The sequence below is a fragment of the Bidens hawaiensis genome, unplaced genomic scaffold, assembly GCF_021521415.1.
Source record: "Bidens hawaiensis isolate Kalapana, Puna unplaced genomic scaffold, B.hawaiensis_p1.1 tig00000458_1, whole genome shotgun sequence".
Taxonomy (NCBI): domain Eukaryota; kingdom Viridiplantae; phylum Streptophyta; class Magnoliopsida; order Asterales; family Asteraceae; genus Bidens; species Bidens hawaiensis.
This window is the reverse complement of record NW_027491030.1, coordinates 1,958,167-1,973,097: the sequence shown is the minus strand read 5'-3', so window position 1 is coordinate 1,973,097 and position 14,931 is coordinate 1,958,167. Positions and strand designations below refer to the sequence as shown.

At 37.5% G+C, this 14,931-nt stretch overlaps 1 protein-coding gene and 2 pseudogenes across 1 annotated transcript; all 3 read left to right on the top strand.

Annotated features, from left to right (window-relative positions):
• Positions 1–267: 267 nt before the first annotated feature.
• LOC143628059 (putative NADH dehydrogenase [ubiquinone] 1 alpha subcomplex subunit 5, mitochondrial) lies at positions 268–6,022 on the top strand. Its single transcript, XM_077097738.1, has 2 exons — positions 268–649; positions 5,562–6,022. The coding sequence occupies exons 1-2, from the start codon at positions 325–327 to the stop codon at positions 5,759–5,761; spliced, it is 525 nt and encodes a 174-aa protein (XP_076953853.1). The 5' UTR covers positions 268–324; the 3' UTR covers positions 5,762–6,022.
• A 1,711-nt stretch (positions 6,023–7,733) lies between these two features.
• Positions 7,734–9,265, top strand: LOC143626451 (UDP-glycosyltransferase 88B1 pseudogene; annotated as a pseudogene).
• Positions 9,266–12,212: 2,947 nt separating this feature from the next.
• On the top strand, positions 12,213–13,852 carry LOC143628051 (UDP-glycosyltransferase 88B1 pseudogene; annotated as a pseudogene).
• The last annotated feature ends 1,079 nt before the right edge of the window (positions 13,853–14,931 follow it).

The following is a 14,931-nucleotide window of genomic DNA, read 5'->3' as shown; positions in this document are numbered from 1 at the left end:
ACTGAGATCTTTGTAATCTTTAATTCGATCCTGAGGGCCTCCGGGTTTTATCACCAGTGACCCTTCGGGCGAGTGAGTTTTCTCCAGAACTGAAGATAACTCGGAAGTGTTTTGCTATGGGTAATCTATACGAGTACTTAGACAATTTTGTTTGTTGGGTGTTCACAAAATAATAATAATAATAAAAATAAAAATAAAAACAGGTCCGAATAAAAACGGGTCAACAGGTCCGACCCATTTCCAAAACAATAATATAACTATAACCAAAACCTATTCACAGCTTCCATCAACGCAGCAACCGATCTATCTCCAAACTAAAGCAAAATGTTTCTCCGGCGGTTTGCTCGGCCATCATCCTTACTGATGATGTCGAAACTGAAGGAAACAACCGGAATCGTGGGCCTGGAGGTGGTCCCCAACGCACGCGAGGTATTAATCGGCCTGTACACCAAAACCCTAACCGAGATCCAACGAGTCCCGGAGGACGAAGGCTACCGGAAGGCCGTCGAAAGCTTCACGCGCCACCGCTTGAAGGTCTGCGAAGAGGAGGAAGACTGGGAGGTTATTGAGAAGCGGCTTGGGTGTGGTCAGGTTGAAGAGCTTATTGAAGAGGCTCAGGATGAACTCAAACTTATCGATAAAATGATCGGTACGGTTTCCGCCTAATTGTTTACTGATTGATTGACGATGGATATTAGGAATTAGGGATTAGGTTAACAAATGGCTGTGCGAATCAAGTAGTGGAATTATATATACAACATCGGTCCCTTGCTATAATATCATTATTGGCGATTTTGACCGATATATCACAGATATTCCCGATATCAGTGTTTTGAGTCTTAATTGTCAATTTTTAGTGATAGTGTTCTAAGTCTTAATCAGTTTCTACTTGCTACATATGTCAGTGTTTTGTAAGTTGCAAAAGGGTAATTTGTTAATGGTATATATATAAATTCTGGATGATATTAAAATTACCGATATGGCGATATTCATAGTTATTAAAAGCCCGATCTTCTTGCGCTTAGGCCATTTTTTAGGTGAGGCTCAATATATGCGTATCTAGTTTGTAGGCCCTTGCCTCTTGAAGTTAACGACATTTCTTTTGGTATTGATGACGGATCAAGAACATTGATCATTTAAACCTCTAGTTTTTATTACCTTTTGATATTTTGGTGTTTGAATTTTTTGCTACTTTACTTTGAACATTTTGTTATTTAAATTTTGGAATTACATTAAATCTTAACTATTTGGAACTTTTGGTATTCCATGTTGAGGGCCACAGGATCGATTAAACGAACAATAATACGTAAATAACAACAAATATAACATAAACGAATCTTGTATTATTGACTTGTAATTGAAACGGGTGATTTACAATGTTGGTGGCCGGAGGTATTTATACCCACCGACAGGCGACGGTTATCCCGGCAAATGTCGCGACGGTTAACCACAGTAAAACCACCGTCACATCGTTTCCAATATTCTAATTACAATTTTTACACAAACTATTAACTAATTACTCTTTGTACCCTAACTTTGTTAACTGAACTTTCAAACAAAGTTTACATAGTCTATAATAATCTAACAAAATATTTAACGGAGCTTTAACGAGATCGATGATTAACCAACAATCACACCCTTAATCTCGATCTTCAACACGGCTTGCTTTGTCTTCATAGTAGTGTAGTTAAACTATGTATGAGATGAGCCTCCGGATCTTCTTTTTCTTTGTTTTTCCACTTTGGGCATTCATATGCGAAGTGACCATATTCATTACATTCATAGCACTTGAGATCACTTTTGTCTTTGTTTCCGCGACTCGCATTTCCACGTCTTCTTTCTTCTTTGAAAGGTTTTCTTCCTTGATCTTTGTCTTGGCTTCTATTACCACGACCTTTTCCATGACGCCAATTCTTAGGATGATTACTAGCCATCAAAAGCTTTCTTTCGTTATCGTCTTCTGGTTCGTCATGACTTTTAAGGCGTTCTTCAAAAGCTATTATTCTTCCTACCGCTTCTTCAAATGGCATTTTATCAATTTCCAAATATTGCTCGATAGATGCCACAATTGGTAGAAATTTCTTTGGAACCGAATTGAGTAATTTCCTTACAATTATCTTATCCTTGAGATTGGAACCAAAACTTTTAAATTTGGCTCTTATGCTTCCCAATTTTCCAGAGAAATCACTCACGGTTTCATTTTCTTTCATCTTTAACTTCTCCAACTCGCTCCTTAATGTCTGTAGACGTGCTTTCTGAACTAGATCCGCTCCTAGGTGTCGAACTTTTAACGCCTCCCACACTTCTTTTGTTGTCGTGTGTTGTGCCACTTGCATCAAAATATCTTCTAGCAATGTTTGTAGGATCATTGCCTTGGTCGTATATGCCTTCTTTTCATCAACTTCTTCTTCTGAGCTTACCGCTTCCCAAAGACCATATGCCTTTAAGATTGTCTCCATCAATAATGCCCATGTCGTATAGTTTGACTCAGTCAATTTTGGACATTGAAGAGATATATTCCCTTGCTCACGAGTTTTTGTTGATCCGCTTGATGAATCTTCTTTGCTAGACATATTTTCTTACTTCTTACTCGACTGAACCACACAGGTTTTTACTCTTACCACACAGGATTTGTACCACACAGGATTTATTTGCCACACAGGTCTTTGTTTGCCACACAGGACTTAGATTGCCACACAGGTCTTAGATGCCACACAGGTCTTACTCTTGCTCTACGAATCACGAAGGTTCGGAGCCACTTATTCTCAACGAATCACGAAGGTTCGGAGTCTTGCTATTCGAATCACAAAGGTTCGATTTTATTCAAGTTCTATATTATTATTTCTAAAAAAATAATAATATCTTGAATACTTTTTTTTTTGCTAATAACAATAAATAAAAATTGTTTATAACAAACAATTAACCTTTAATATACTATACTGACTTTCAAAGATGAACGTTTCCTATTTGACTTTAGTGAATGTATTCACAAAAAACTGAAACGGTCTAACTTTCCTGCCGTTCCTTTTTCCGACTAATACTAGCCACGCCGGCCGTTTTAATTTAATCGGATTCTTCTAGTGATTGGAACTTCGCCAATTGATCACGCCCTTTAATCGGCTCTTCTTATCCGTCTACGAAATCTAATATGCAGGTATGTTATTTTTGTTCGATCTTACTACCGATTAGGGTTCCGAATTTGGGGTTTTTTTTAGAGCCTTGCTCTGATACCAATTGAGGGCCACAGGATCGATTAAACGAACAATAATACGTAAATAACAACAAATATAACATAAACGAATCTTGTATTATTGATTTGTAATTGAAACGGGTGATTTACAATGTTGGTGGCCGGAGGTATTTATACCCACCGACGGGCGACGGTTATTCCGGTAAAGGTCGCGACGGTTAACCACAGTAAAACCGCCGTCGCATCGTTTCTAATATTCTAATTACAATTTTTACACAAACTATTAACTAATTACACTTTGTACCCTAACTTTGTTAACTGAACTTTCTAACAAAGTTTACATATTCTATAATAATCTAACAAAATAATTAACGGAACTTTAACGAGATCGATGATTAACCAACACATGTTATATGATGGCCTTTGTTTATTTTATATGAATAATATTATCATTTTTCTAATACATAATATATTTTAATTTTTTTTATTGGCCTCACTTTTTGCGCCTAGGCTCCAGGCGAGGCCTATGCACCTTGAGTGTGTCTAGCGCCGTTGATAACCATGCCGATATCAGACATTTTTTTGCATTAACTGCATGGCTATCAATTAAGCTTATGAATTTGAGGCTAGTGATGAATTTAATAGGTCGTATGAATCTAGTTACTGATGTTAATCTTTGAATATTAAGTTTGAAAATCAAATTGGCTTAAATGTTGGTTAAAAGGTTGAGTGTTGACAAATTAATTGTCAAATTAGTTGTTTCGGGTACCAAACAAACGATCGAACATGAACATTTAACTGAATGAGTTTCTTGTTTGTTAAGAAAATTAGCGTGTTCGTGTTCGTTTACGTTTGTTTTTTAAATATAAATGAAAGAGGTTTTCTTGTTCATGTTTGTTTGTTAAGTGAATTAGCGAGCTTGTGTCTTATATGGGAGGATAGTTTAGATTCGTTTAAGGTACTGCTCACGAGTTTGCTTTCTGAATTAATTGTCAAATTAGCTAACAGTCACCTCTTACAATTGGGTTAAGATGTTAACTAATGATGCTTCAATGGTGACTGTTAGCTTCAGAATCTGAGTTTGCTTTCTGAATCAATTGTCAAATTAGCTGTTTAAGGAACCGAACAAACGATTGAACACGAACAATTAAACCGCCAAGGTTTTCTTGTTTGTGTTTGTTTGTTAAGAAAGTTAGTGTGTTGGTGTTCGTTTATGTTTGTTTAGGAATAAGCAAACGGTTTATGAAAGTAAACGAACAAACATAGATGAATGAACATAAACACGCATACGCTAATTAAAAGTAAACGTTAACATCAATATTTGGGCCTAAAAATTTCTTAAAATTAGTTATAAATTGTAAGAGGTTATTTTCTAAGTTCATAAAACTAAGCTATTTTGTAGCGGGCCTAATTATTTTATTGAATATATCAATGAACATATACGAACGAACACAAACTAACACAAATGAACAAATGTAAACACACTTTCACGAATGTAAATGAACGAAGGAGATGCGTTGATTATCGTTCGTTTAAATCATAGTTATTTAAAAGTCTTCGCTTGTTGCGCCTACACTCATATTTCTGGCGATGCTCAATAAATGGGCTTCTAGTTCCTAAGCGAGCACTTCGGCATTGCCTATGCCAAGAACATGACAACATAAAAGCCGAGCAAAAGAAACGCAAGGGTTTCTATAGAAACTTAGATTTGCAGAACTAAGGCTTTAGGTTGATACATTTTGTTATTCAAGTTTTGGAATCACATTTGAATCTTGACTCTTTTAGAACTTTTGATACTAATTATATGATATCAAATGCTATATAATAGCTTTTGTTTATTTCATTCGAAGAATGGTATTATTTTTCATAAGCATAATATATTTTAAATGTTTTATTAAAGTGCGCTTATTTTTCATCAGGCCCTCACTTTTTGCGCCTAGGCCCTAGGTGAGGCCTATGCACATTGAGTGCGCCTAACACATTTGATAACTATGGTTTAAAATAAATGTTGAAAAGAACCTGTTCATGTTCGCTTGTTTTTTTATATAAACGTAGATAAACAAACTTCCTGCCGATTGGTTCACCGTTTATAGGTCTCAAGAGATTTAATAATGCTATCATAGACTTTGATCTAAGCCTTATTATTTTTCGGTTAAAATTTTGTGAAGTTTACTATGTTTGTTCATTTTATGTTGGTAACAATGATTAGAGATGAACAAGTAAAGGTTAATTGCTAATTTAATGTGCATTATATGTTTTCATTTTTGTAAATCTTAAAATATGAAGTTATTTAAGATTTACAAGATTGTATGATCTTGTTCATTCTTAAACATGAGCATTTCTATTAACATGTTGTTGTAAAAAATTGCAGAGTGGGACCCATGGGGTGTACCTGATGACTACGAATGTGAAGTAGTTGAAAACGACGCCCCTGTTCCAAAACACGTGCCACTGCACCGACCCGGTCCGCTTCCCGAGGAGTTCTACAAGACGTTGGAGGCTCTCATGAATGATAAATCGGGTGCTCTTCCCAAGAAAGATGAGCCCGCGGTCCCCTCAACTTCTCAATGAGCCCGAGCGTGAGCCCCGCTGGTTCAGGTATTTGGGCTTTGTTTCTTTATCTGAAGCGAAAGGTTTGTTTCTATTTATAGAATGTTGAATCTTTACTTTTCAAGGACTGCTGTTTGTGTTGTCTAAAATCTGAATAACCATGTGTTTGAGGTCAAGTGTTTTATCTTGCCAATGCTCGAATTTAGGAGTTCAATAAACACGAATTCTGAGGATATTTTGGTATTGAAAGTTTATTAAAAATGTTCATTGTTTCTGATTGAATTTTGGTTTTATATTTGAAAAAATGTTCTGTAAATTGGTTGATTTAAGCTGATACTATCATCTCTATAAGTAAGGGGTCAAATGGGTTGAAAGAAAATTATGTTCAAGGTTTTAGCCTATAATTTAGAAACTTTTTACGTTTTACCAATTTACTGTTAGGGATGTGTATGTTCCAACACTCTCTTAACATTTTTGTTGACTTAATGTTTGGTCAAACCCGAGTTTCATTTGTCTGAAATGTTTCTGGTTTTTGATCCTTCTGATCAGACCAAAGAAACACATAAAATGAACTTATGTTGACCTGTTGACCGGTGGTGGTAGGAGGAACAGAATAATTCTGACCGGTGGTGATCTGCACAAATAACAATCTCTCTCTCGCGCACACATAAATCGCTAACCGAAAATAAGAACACATGATTTTTACATGGTTTAGTCTACTCTGACCTACTACATCCATGGCTGCACTAGCAAGGTGATATTATTATGGTGTAGATTTAAGAGTAAGATTAGAGAGGAGCATGTGTTTGCATTTGAAAAGAAAGTTTATAGTAATAGAATAAAATATAGTAAAATGAGCAAACGGTTGGGTACCGGTGTTGAGTCAATACCAACTTTTTGGGTTTTTGGTAACGGTATTTTCTGAATTTCGCCTTCTATACCGGTATCAAACCGTACTTTTTGGGAAGTTCAGTACCGAGCTCATCGCTACCACAATGTGTATATTATCATTATATTTTGGTTTTTTAGTTTTTGTTTTAATTGATATTATTATTATATATATTTTGGGTGTTATATACATATAATGTTGACATCTTGTAAGCGACACCGTATTTAAGTTCCATTGATGAAAAAGAATTTATAATTATCAAAGCCTAAGAGATTTGAAAGATTTTAAACAATTATATTAACGACTGTTTTTGTGTAGACTTTTTCACATGTTAAATACTTTTTTCACATGTTAGGCTATTTAATTATGAACGAGTGAACGACTATCCGTGTTCATACGGAGTTGAAGCTGATTTTCATAAAAAATCTGAACCGAACCGCTAGCTACAATTTTGAAAATGACTATCTGAACCGATATGATTGGATGGATCGGCCGGACCAATCTGTTTGGCGTGTTTTTTTTTTTTAAATATGGTGTGGTTTGACCATGATTTCTACTTTTTAATTTCAAAAGCATCAGCTTGAGCTAATTAATATGGTAAAAATGGCAAAAACTACTCTATCCGTTCTATTATAAATGTCCAGGTTTGAAAAACACAAAGTTTAAGTTGAATTGAATGATTATTTTTTTTTACCAAATGATAATATACCCTTAAAAAATGGGTCCATCAATATTGTTTACTAATGTTAGTTGTGTGTGTTTAAGGGTAAATTTGGAAAATGACTAATAAATTTTAAAATGGACACTTATAACGAGACAAATAAAAAAGGAAATATAGACGTTATAGTCTAAGAAGACTTAAACTCTTGATGGCTACAATACTAACAATATAAAAAAGACTAGTGGTAAAAAAATAATACATTTTATTTAAAATTTTCAAGTAAATACAAAAATCAGGTTACAAATGGTGGACAATTCAAGACAATACTAATACTTATTTGGTGCCGTCTAGAGTTTGTTGTTTACTTGTTTTGTTTTTTTTTTCAAAACCTCTCCTTATAACTTCAACCATCTCTCCATTAATTCTTCATATCTAAGAAATCACAAACATGGCAACTATAGTTTTGTATCCATGTCCGGCTATGGGCCACCTCGTGCCAATGGTGGAGCTCGGAAAACTTATCATCAAACACCACCCTTCGTACTCTATCGTCGTCCTCACTCTCATTCCCTCCTTCAACACCGGCACAACCGCCTCCTATGTCAGCCACATCTCTGCCACCTTTCCCGCGATCACCTTCCACCACTTGCCAGATATCCCTCTTGACCTCCAACTTTTACCTTCGATGGAAGCCATCATCTTTGAGCTTATTCGACAAAGCAACCCCAACGTCCGTCTAGCTTTATAATCCATCTCTTTATCTTCTAAAATCACTGCCTTTGTTATCGACCCTTTTTGCACGTTGGCAATGCCTGTGGCTAAGAACTTGAACCTGCCTGTATACTACTTCTTTACTTCTGGTGCATGTTGCCTTGCACAATTCCTTTACATTCCTACACTTCACAAAACCACTACTAAAAGTTTTAAGGATATGAATACGCTCATCCATTCGCCTGGGTTGCCACCAATACCGTCGTCGGAGATGGTTGCCCCACTTCTTGATAGAACCTCTAGTGTTTATTCCCATTTTGTGGAATCATGTGCGCAATTTCCAAAGTTAGATGGATTCATCATAAACACGTTTGACTCACTGGAGCCAAAAGCAATTAAAGCAATAATTGATGGGGTTTGTGTCCCAGATGGACCTACGCCACTGCTCTACTGTGTTGGACCGTTGGTGGCGATTGGCGCTGATGGTTCACACGAGTGTTTGGATTGACTTGATATGCAACCTAGTCAAAGTGTGTGTATTTGTGTTTTGGGAGTTTGGGTGTGTTTTCGAGCGGTCAGTTGAAGGAGATTGCGAAGGGGCTAGAGAATAGTGGACTTCGGTTTCTTTGGGTGGTGAGAAGTCCACCATCAGACAAAACAGAAGACCGTTTCCTGTCGTCACCAGAGCCGGACTTGGATGTACTGCTGCCAGAAGGTTTCTTGGAACGCACAAAAGACAGAGGGCTCGTGGTAAAACAATGGGCGCCACAAGTGGCTATTCTCAACCATAAGTCTGTTGGTGGGTTTGTGACACATTGTGGGTGGAAATCAGTCTTGGAAGCTGTGTGTGCTGGGGTGGCCGCTATACGCAGAACAAAGATTCAATAAGGTTGTACTGACCAGCGATGAAATGAAGTTAGCACTACCGATGGACGAATCTGAGGGCGGGATGGTGACATCAATGGAGGTGGAGAGGCGGGTTAGACAGTTGATGGAGGCAGATGATGGTAAAGCAATTAGGGAGATAGCAATGGCGATAAAAGAGGAGGCTGCGATGGCATTGAGTGATAATGGGTCTTCTCTTGCGGCTCTGACAAAGTTAGTTGCGTCATGGTAGCCGTTAATGTATATTAACTATACCACTTAGGTTATCTTGTATATTTCACTAGTCATATTACAACACTAGAATACGACAATAAGACCATCTTCGACATTACCAGTCGAAGATGACACCACGTTGGCCATCCATAATCACAGGAGAATTTATAGTAGGCACCCATCGTCCCAGATTTCTAACCGAGAAAAAAGGGTGATGTGGGGCCCCATGGTGCTTGTGGGTGTCTTCGTTTCTTTATATGAATTCTTGGTAATAAAAATAAGACATAAAATGAAAATGAGTGATTGCGGGTCTTCCAGTATGGCTTTGTCAAACTTAGTTGCATCGTGGTAGTCGTTAATGCATACTCCCTACGTCCCAATTTAAATGTCCTATTTTGACTTTTCAAGTCTTTCTTTTGCAACCTTGACCGTAAATATTTTTGTTCGTGTCATATAATACTTGATGAAAATTATATCAATGTAAAATACATTTAAAACTCAATCCATTCATATAATTTTCATCAAGAATTATATGACACGAACAAAAATATTTACGGTCAAAGTTGTAAAAAAAAGACTTGAAAAGTCAAACTAGAACATTTAAATTGGAACGGAGGGAGTATTAAGTTATTAACAATACAATTATGGTTAATAACGGATACTAAGGTAGTCAAGTTGCAAAGAATTAATGTAGTCAAGCTACAATAAGACCATCTCCAAGTTATCAAACGAATCGAGGGACACCACATTGGCCATCCTTAAGCATGGAAGGATTCGTTTGTGGACGCCCATCCTCGAATTCGTTCGAGATCTCAAACTACGAAATTTTGGTGTGATGTGGGGGAGTACCGTTATAGAAATCTGAATAAAACATTATTCCTTAATCAATATATCCTAACATCATGACAAAGAAACCGTAAGACTATTGATTTCTAAAGTTTTGTCCAAGAAATCCCAAGTACCTGGTTAAACTAATTAAGTCGATTAATTTCTTTATCTTCTGTATACCAACTTATTGATTTACTCTCATCACACATTCTATGATCCCCTTGAGTACATGTAACATAATAAGAGAAAACAACAAAAAGAAACACGGTTAAGCTAAAGATTGCCTAGTAACAAAAAGATCGAAAAGATGTAGTTTGGTGAAATCTGTAGTAAGGAAGCCAACATGATATAAACAATGATGGACCTAGAAATTTTTTCATGGTGGGCAACGCCGGGACTTAAAACTAATTTTAAGATGGACGATCAGGATTTTCACGTAAAAACAACACTAAAAAAAAATAAGGTGGGCGGCAACCCCCATTCCCAAAGGCTAGGTCCGCCTCTTGATATAAATATATAATGACAAAGGCAACATAAGCGATATGGTCAGTGTTATCATGATCATAACAAAAACAGAGACAAGAGAATCATATCAAAGGTCTAAATGGAATAACCGTACGAATCCATCAAATACGAAAGAAATATTCAAATTAATAACCCACTGAGCACAAAACAAAACAAATAATGTACACAGACCCGTGAATTTTTTTTCAAATTGGTGTTTAATCACGAAAAAAAGGAAAACGAGGAAAGTCAAAAAGAAAAACGGAAAATGGTGTTTCCGCTGCTGCCAGCAGCGGATTAGGAAGGAACATCTATACAAGAACATCTTCTCCGGCGACATCCAATCGCAGATTCCGGCAATACCCAGATCGGGAAATCCAATATCAACAAAACCCCCAATTTTCTCGCATTATTGTTCAAATTCCCAACTGGGTTTTCGAATTCGAGCTGCAATTGTGATTCAAACACCAACAAAACTCAAATTCGAGCAGTACCCATTTCAATTGTATCTGGTTTTCGATTAATTGTGGAACTGCGTTAATTTTGGATTGAATTGAAGAGTGTGTGTTGATAATAATAATAAATTGTATCTGGGTTTTTGATTATTGTATAGATGTTCTTCCTAATCCGCCATTGGCGGTGACGGTTTAGCTTACAATGTGATCCACCATTGCCAATGGCGAATCCCAGTCCTAATCCGCTGATGGCAGCAGCGGATACACCATTTTTTTTTTGACTTTCCCCGTTTTCCTTTTTTTTTTTGTGAATAAACACCAATTTGAAAAAAAGTTCGTTATCCTAGTGGGGAACCAAATTATGAGTTGTATGTTGGCACACACCATCACTCACCAAAACGAAACAAATTATCTTAGGATTGATCTATACGACTCCTTTAATCTTTCATGGCCGAACATAATACAATCTAGAGACGCAGTGAACACTGAATAGTCACGCTGTCACGAATGTGCTATGCCCATTGATGGCCCAATGACGCATACGTGGAATCAACATATAAGAGGTTTGCTCGTATTAGAGCCAAAACAATGTAGATAATAATCTAACATCCCACAATCAAATTTCTACACAAAGGTCTGATGCGATAATCTATCAAGTTCACGGGATATGCCAAATTGCCAATATGCGATAATGGAGTAGTTAATGGAGTAGGATTCTAACAATTGTATCGTATGCATGACGGAGTCAAACTCAAAGAGTGTCATGGACTTAGAACGTCAGATGAGTCAGATCAATAATAATAAATATTTAGTATTAAAAAAGGGCGTTATAATCCATACTTTAGATTTTTTTTTGAACGGCCAATGAATCCTTCAAATGAGATACAGACTAAATTCATCACATCGGGATATACTCGCTTTTTGATCCGGGAAAAACCATCACCGGGCCAATGCCTGTGAACACTCGCCTGAAGGAACGACAATACGGTGTGATAAAACCCGTTCAGTTCAAGGATCCGACTGGTGAAATCACCTGGTGGCCGCCTGGCCGGTGTCGCCGAAACTAAATGATGAGGCATGAATCGAACCTGGGTCACATGAAACACGTACCAAGTCTCCCTTACCACTCCACCACCAACTCATTGGCAATCCATACTTTAGATAACTTCAGATAATAAGCATAATAGCAACCATACAAACGTGGTTTTGTTCAATGAATACGTACAAAAGAAAAATGGACACGGTGACATATTCCGTATTCTTAACGTAATACAAGTATACCTTTACCTGTAAAGTGTAGCGTAGTTATTATCACTTGATATCTTAATAACTTATTATTATTATGATCCAAAACCTGTTTTGTTTTGTGTTGGATTCACTAGGTTTTTCCCGAAACATCTAACTGCATACAAATTACAAAACAGTTATTGTCAAGATAAGATTCTCTTGGATAAGATGGTGTAGTGTTGTACGCCATTAATGTTGTTTTCATAACTTCAATTAACGTTCATCTTTATTTATATGTTCACAACTCCATTCCTTGTTTATCTCTCATACAATTAATCACAACAATGGCAACAATAGTTTTGTATCCATCACCTGGTATGGGACACCTCATTTCAATGGTGGAGCTCGGAAAACTCATCACCAAAAACCACCCTTCATACTCCGTCATCGTCTTCTCTCTTATCCCCTCATTCAACACCGGCACGACCGCCTCCTACGTCCGTCACATCTCCACCACCTTCCCAGCAATCACCTTCCACCATCTCCCTGATATTCCCCTTGACCCCTTAAATTTTCCTTCAATGGAAGCCATCATCTTTGAGCTTATTCGACTTAGCAAACCCAACGTCCATCACGCTTTACAAACGATTTCTTTATCTTCTAACGTCACTGCCTTTATTATCGACATGTTCTGTTGGACGTCGATGTCTGTTGCTAATAACTTCAACCTGCCTGTTTACTACTTCTTTACTTCCGGTGCATGCTGCCTTGCACAATTCCTTTACATGCCTACACTTCACAAAACCACTACTAAAAGCTTTAAGGATATGAATACACTTATTCATTCGCCCGGGTTGCCCCCTATACCGTCGTCGGATATGGTAAGCCCACTTCTTGATAGAACTTCTATTGATTATTCAAGTTTTCTTGAAACATGCGAGCATTTGCCCAAATCATCTGGAATCATCATAAACACTTTTGACTCGTTGGAGCCAAAAGCGATTAAAGCAATAACTGACGGAGCTTGTGTCCCAGAAGGGCCTACACCACCTATATACTGTGTGGGACCGTTGGTGGCGGTTGGTGCTAATGGTTCACATGATTGTTTGAATTGGCTAGATTTGCAACCGAGTCAAAGCGTTGTGTATTTATGTTTTGGGAGTTTGGGTGTGTTTTCGAGTGATCAGTTGAAGGAGGTTGCAAAGGGGTTAGAGAAGAGTGGACATCGGTTTCTATGGGTGGTCAGAAGCCCACCGTCAAGCAAAAAAGAAGACCGTTTTCTGCCACCACCGGACCCTGACTTGGATGTACTATTACCCGAAGGTTTCTTAGACCGCACTAAAGATAGAGGGCTCGTGGTGAAGAAATGGGCGCCACAAGTGGCAGTTCTAAACCACAAGTCAATCGGTGGGTTTGTGACACACTGTGGGTGGAACTCAGTCTTAGAAGCCGTGTGTGCTGGGGTTCCAATGGTGGGGTGGCCGTTGTACGCAGAACAAAGGTTCAATAAAGTGGTGTTGACGGATGAAATGAAGTTGATGCTACCAATGGATGAATCTGAGGGAGGGATGGTGACGTCGATGGAGGTGGAGAGGCGAATCAGACAGTTAATGGAGGCGGATGAAGGTAAGGCGGTTAGGGAGGTGGCATTGACTAGAAAAGAGGAGGCCGCGATGGCGTTTAGTGACGTTGGGACTTCCCGTGTGGCTCTGTCCAAGTTAGTTGCAACGTGGTAGCCGTTAATTATCTGATCAAGTTTAATAAAGATGGAGAATTAAAGATTAAAGTCAATTATGTAGTTAAGTGTAAAGTTTACTTTTAATCACTTATAAGTACTTGTAAAGTGTCCAAAGTGTAATCTACATGAGTTTACAAATTACAACCAAGCCTATTAGCCTAATAACCCGAACAACACCCTCGCCAATGTACTATCACATAACATTAACACAAACAGTTGAAAATATGCATTCATTTACAGCACATTTATATAGTTGGCGTGACCAACTATGAATGAGGTGGTCTCCCCGGTAGTACTATCAATATTAATCCATCGATCCAGTTAAATGATTGTTTAGAACAAAGTGGACTTATGAGTGATAATATCATACAATATACATCTGGGATCACTAATGCACAATATAAACATAGGAACACTGATTTAAAAGTACATAGTGAAAGTTTCAAATAAGTTTAAGCATGTTTCTCGCCCGAAAAATAGTAAAAATAATAAGAGCCACCTCACCTAATTTTTGGTGGTAATGATAACAAGGATCTTTAACGAGAACTTGACGCCGGAATGTCCTACGCTAGCCCTATAATAATAGAACGCTGATAAGATTCATGGACTAACGATTGACTATTTATGCATTAAACTAGTTTGTTGATTAGTAGTTTTTTTTTCAATAGCGTTAGCATGGTGGTAGCGGTGTCTCCTACAAAAGGTAACACTTAAAAATTTAACTTCACACAATTTCAGTCATTGAACAATGTTGTTCTCCCCCTTTTAATAACATACACTTGAGGAAAACCTTATGGCAAAACTGTGACCGCAAAATCCCGGCCCCAAAACAACTACCACCCCACTAAAATTAGCAATGTTGTAAAAGTAGGATTACAAGGCCGAGTACTCTCCGAGTACTCGCTACAAGGTATGTCACCGATGCGAGTTTCTGTAAATCCGCCTAGTTACTAAGAATCGGTCAAATGTGGTTAACCTCAGCCAGAATCACATCTTATCGGTGAACTTGGGCCGATTTTGACTCAAAAAAATAAAACATAATTGTTATTTCAATATTATTAAAGAACAAATATCATTTTT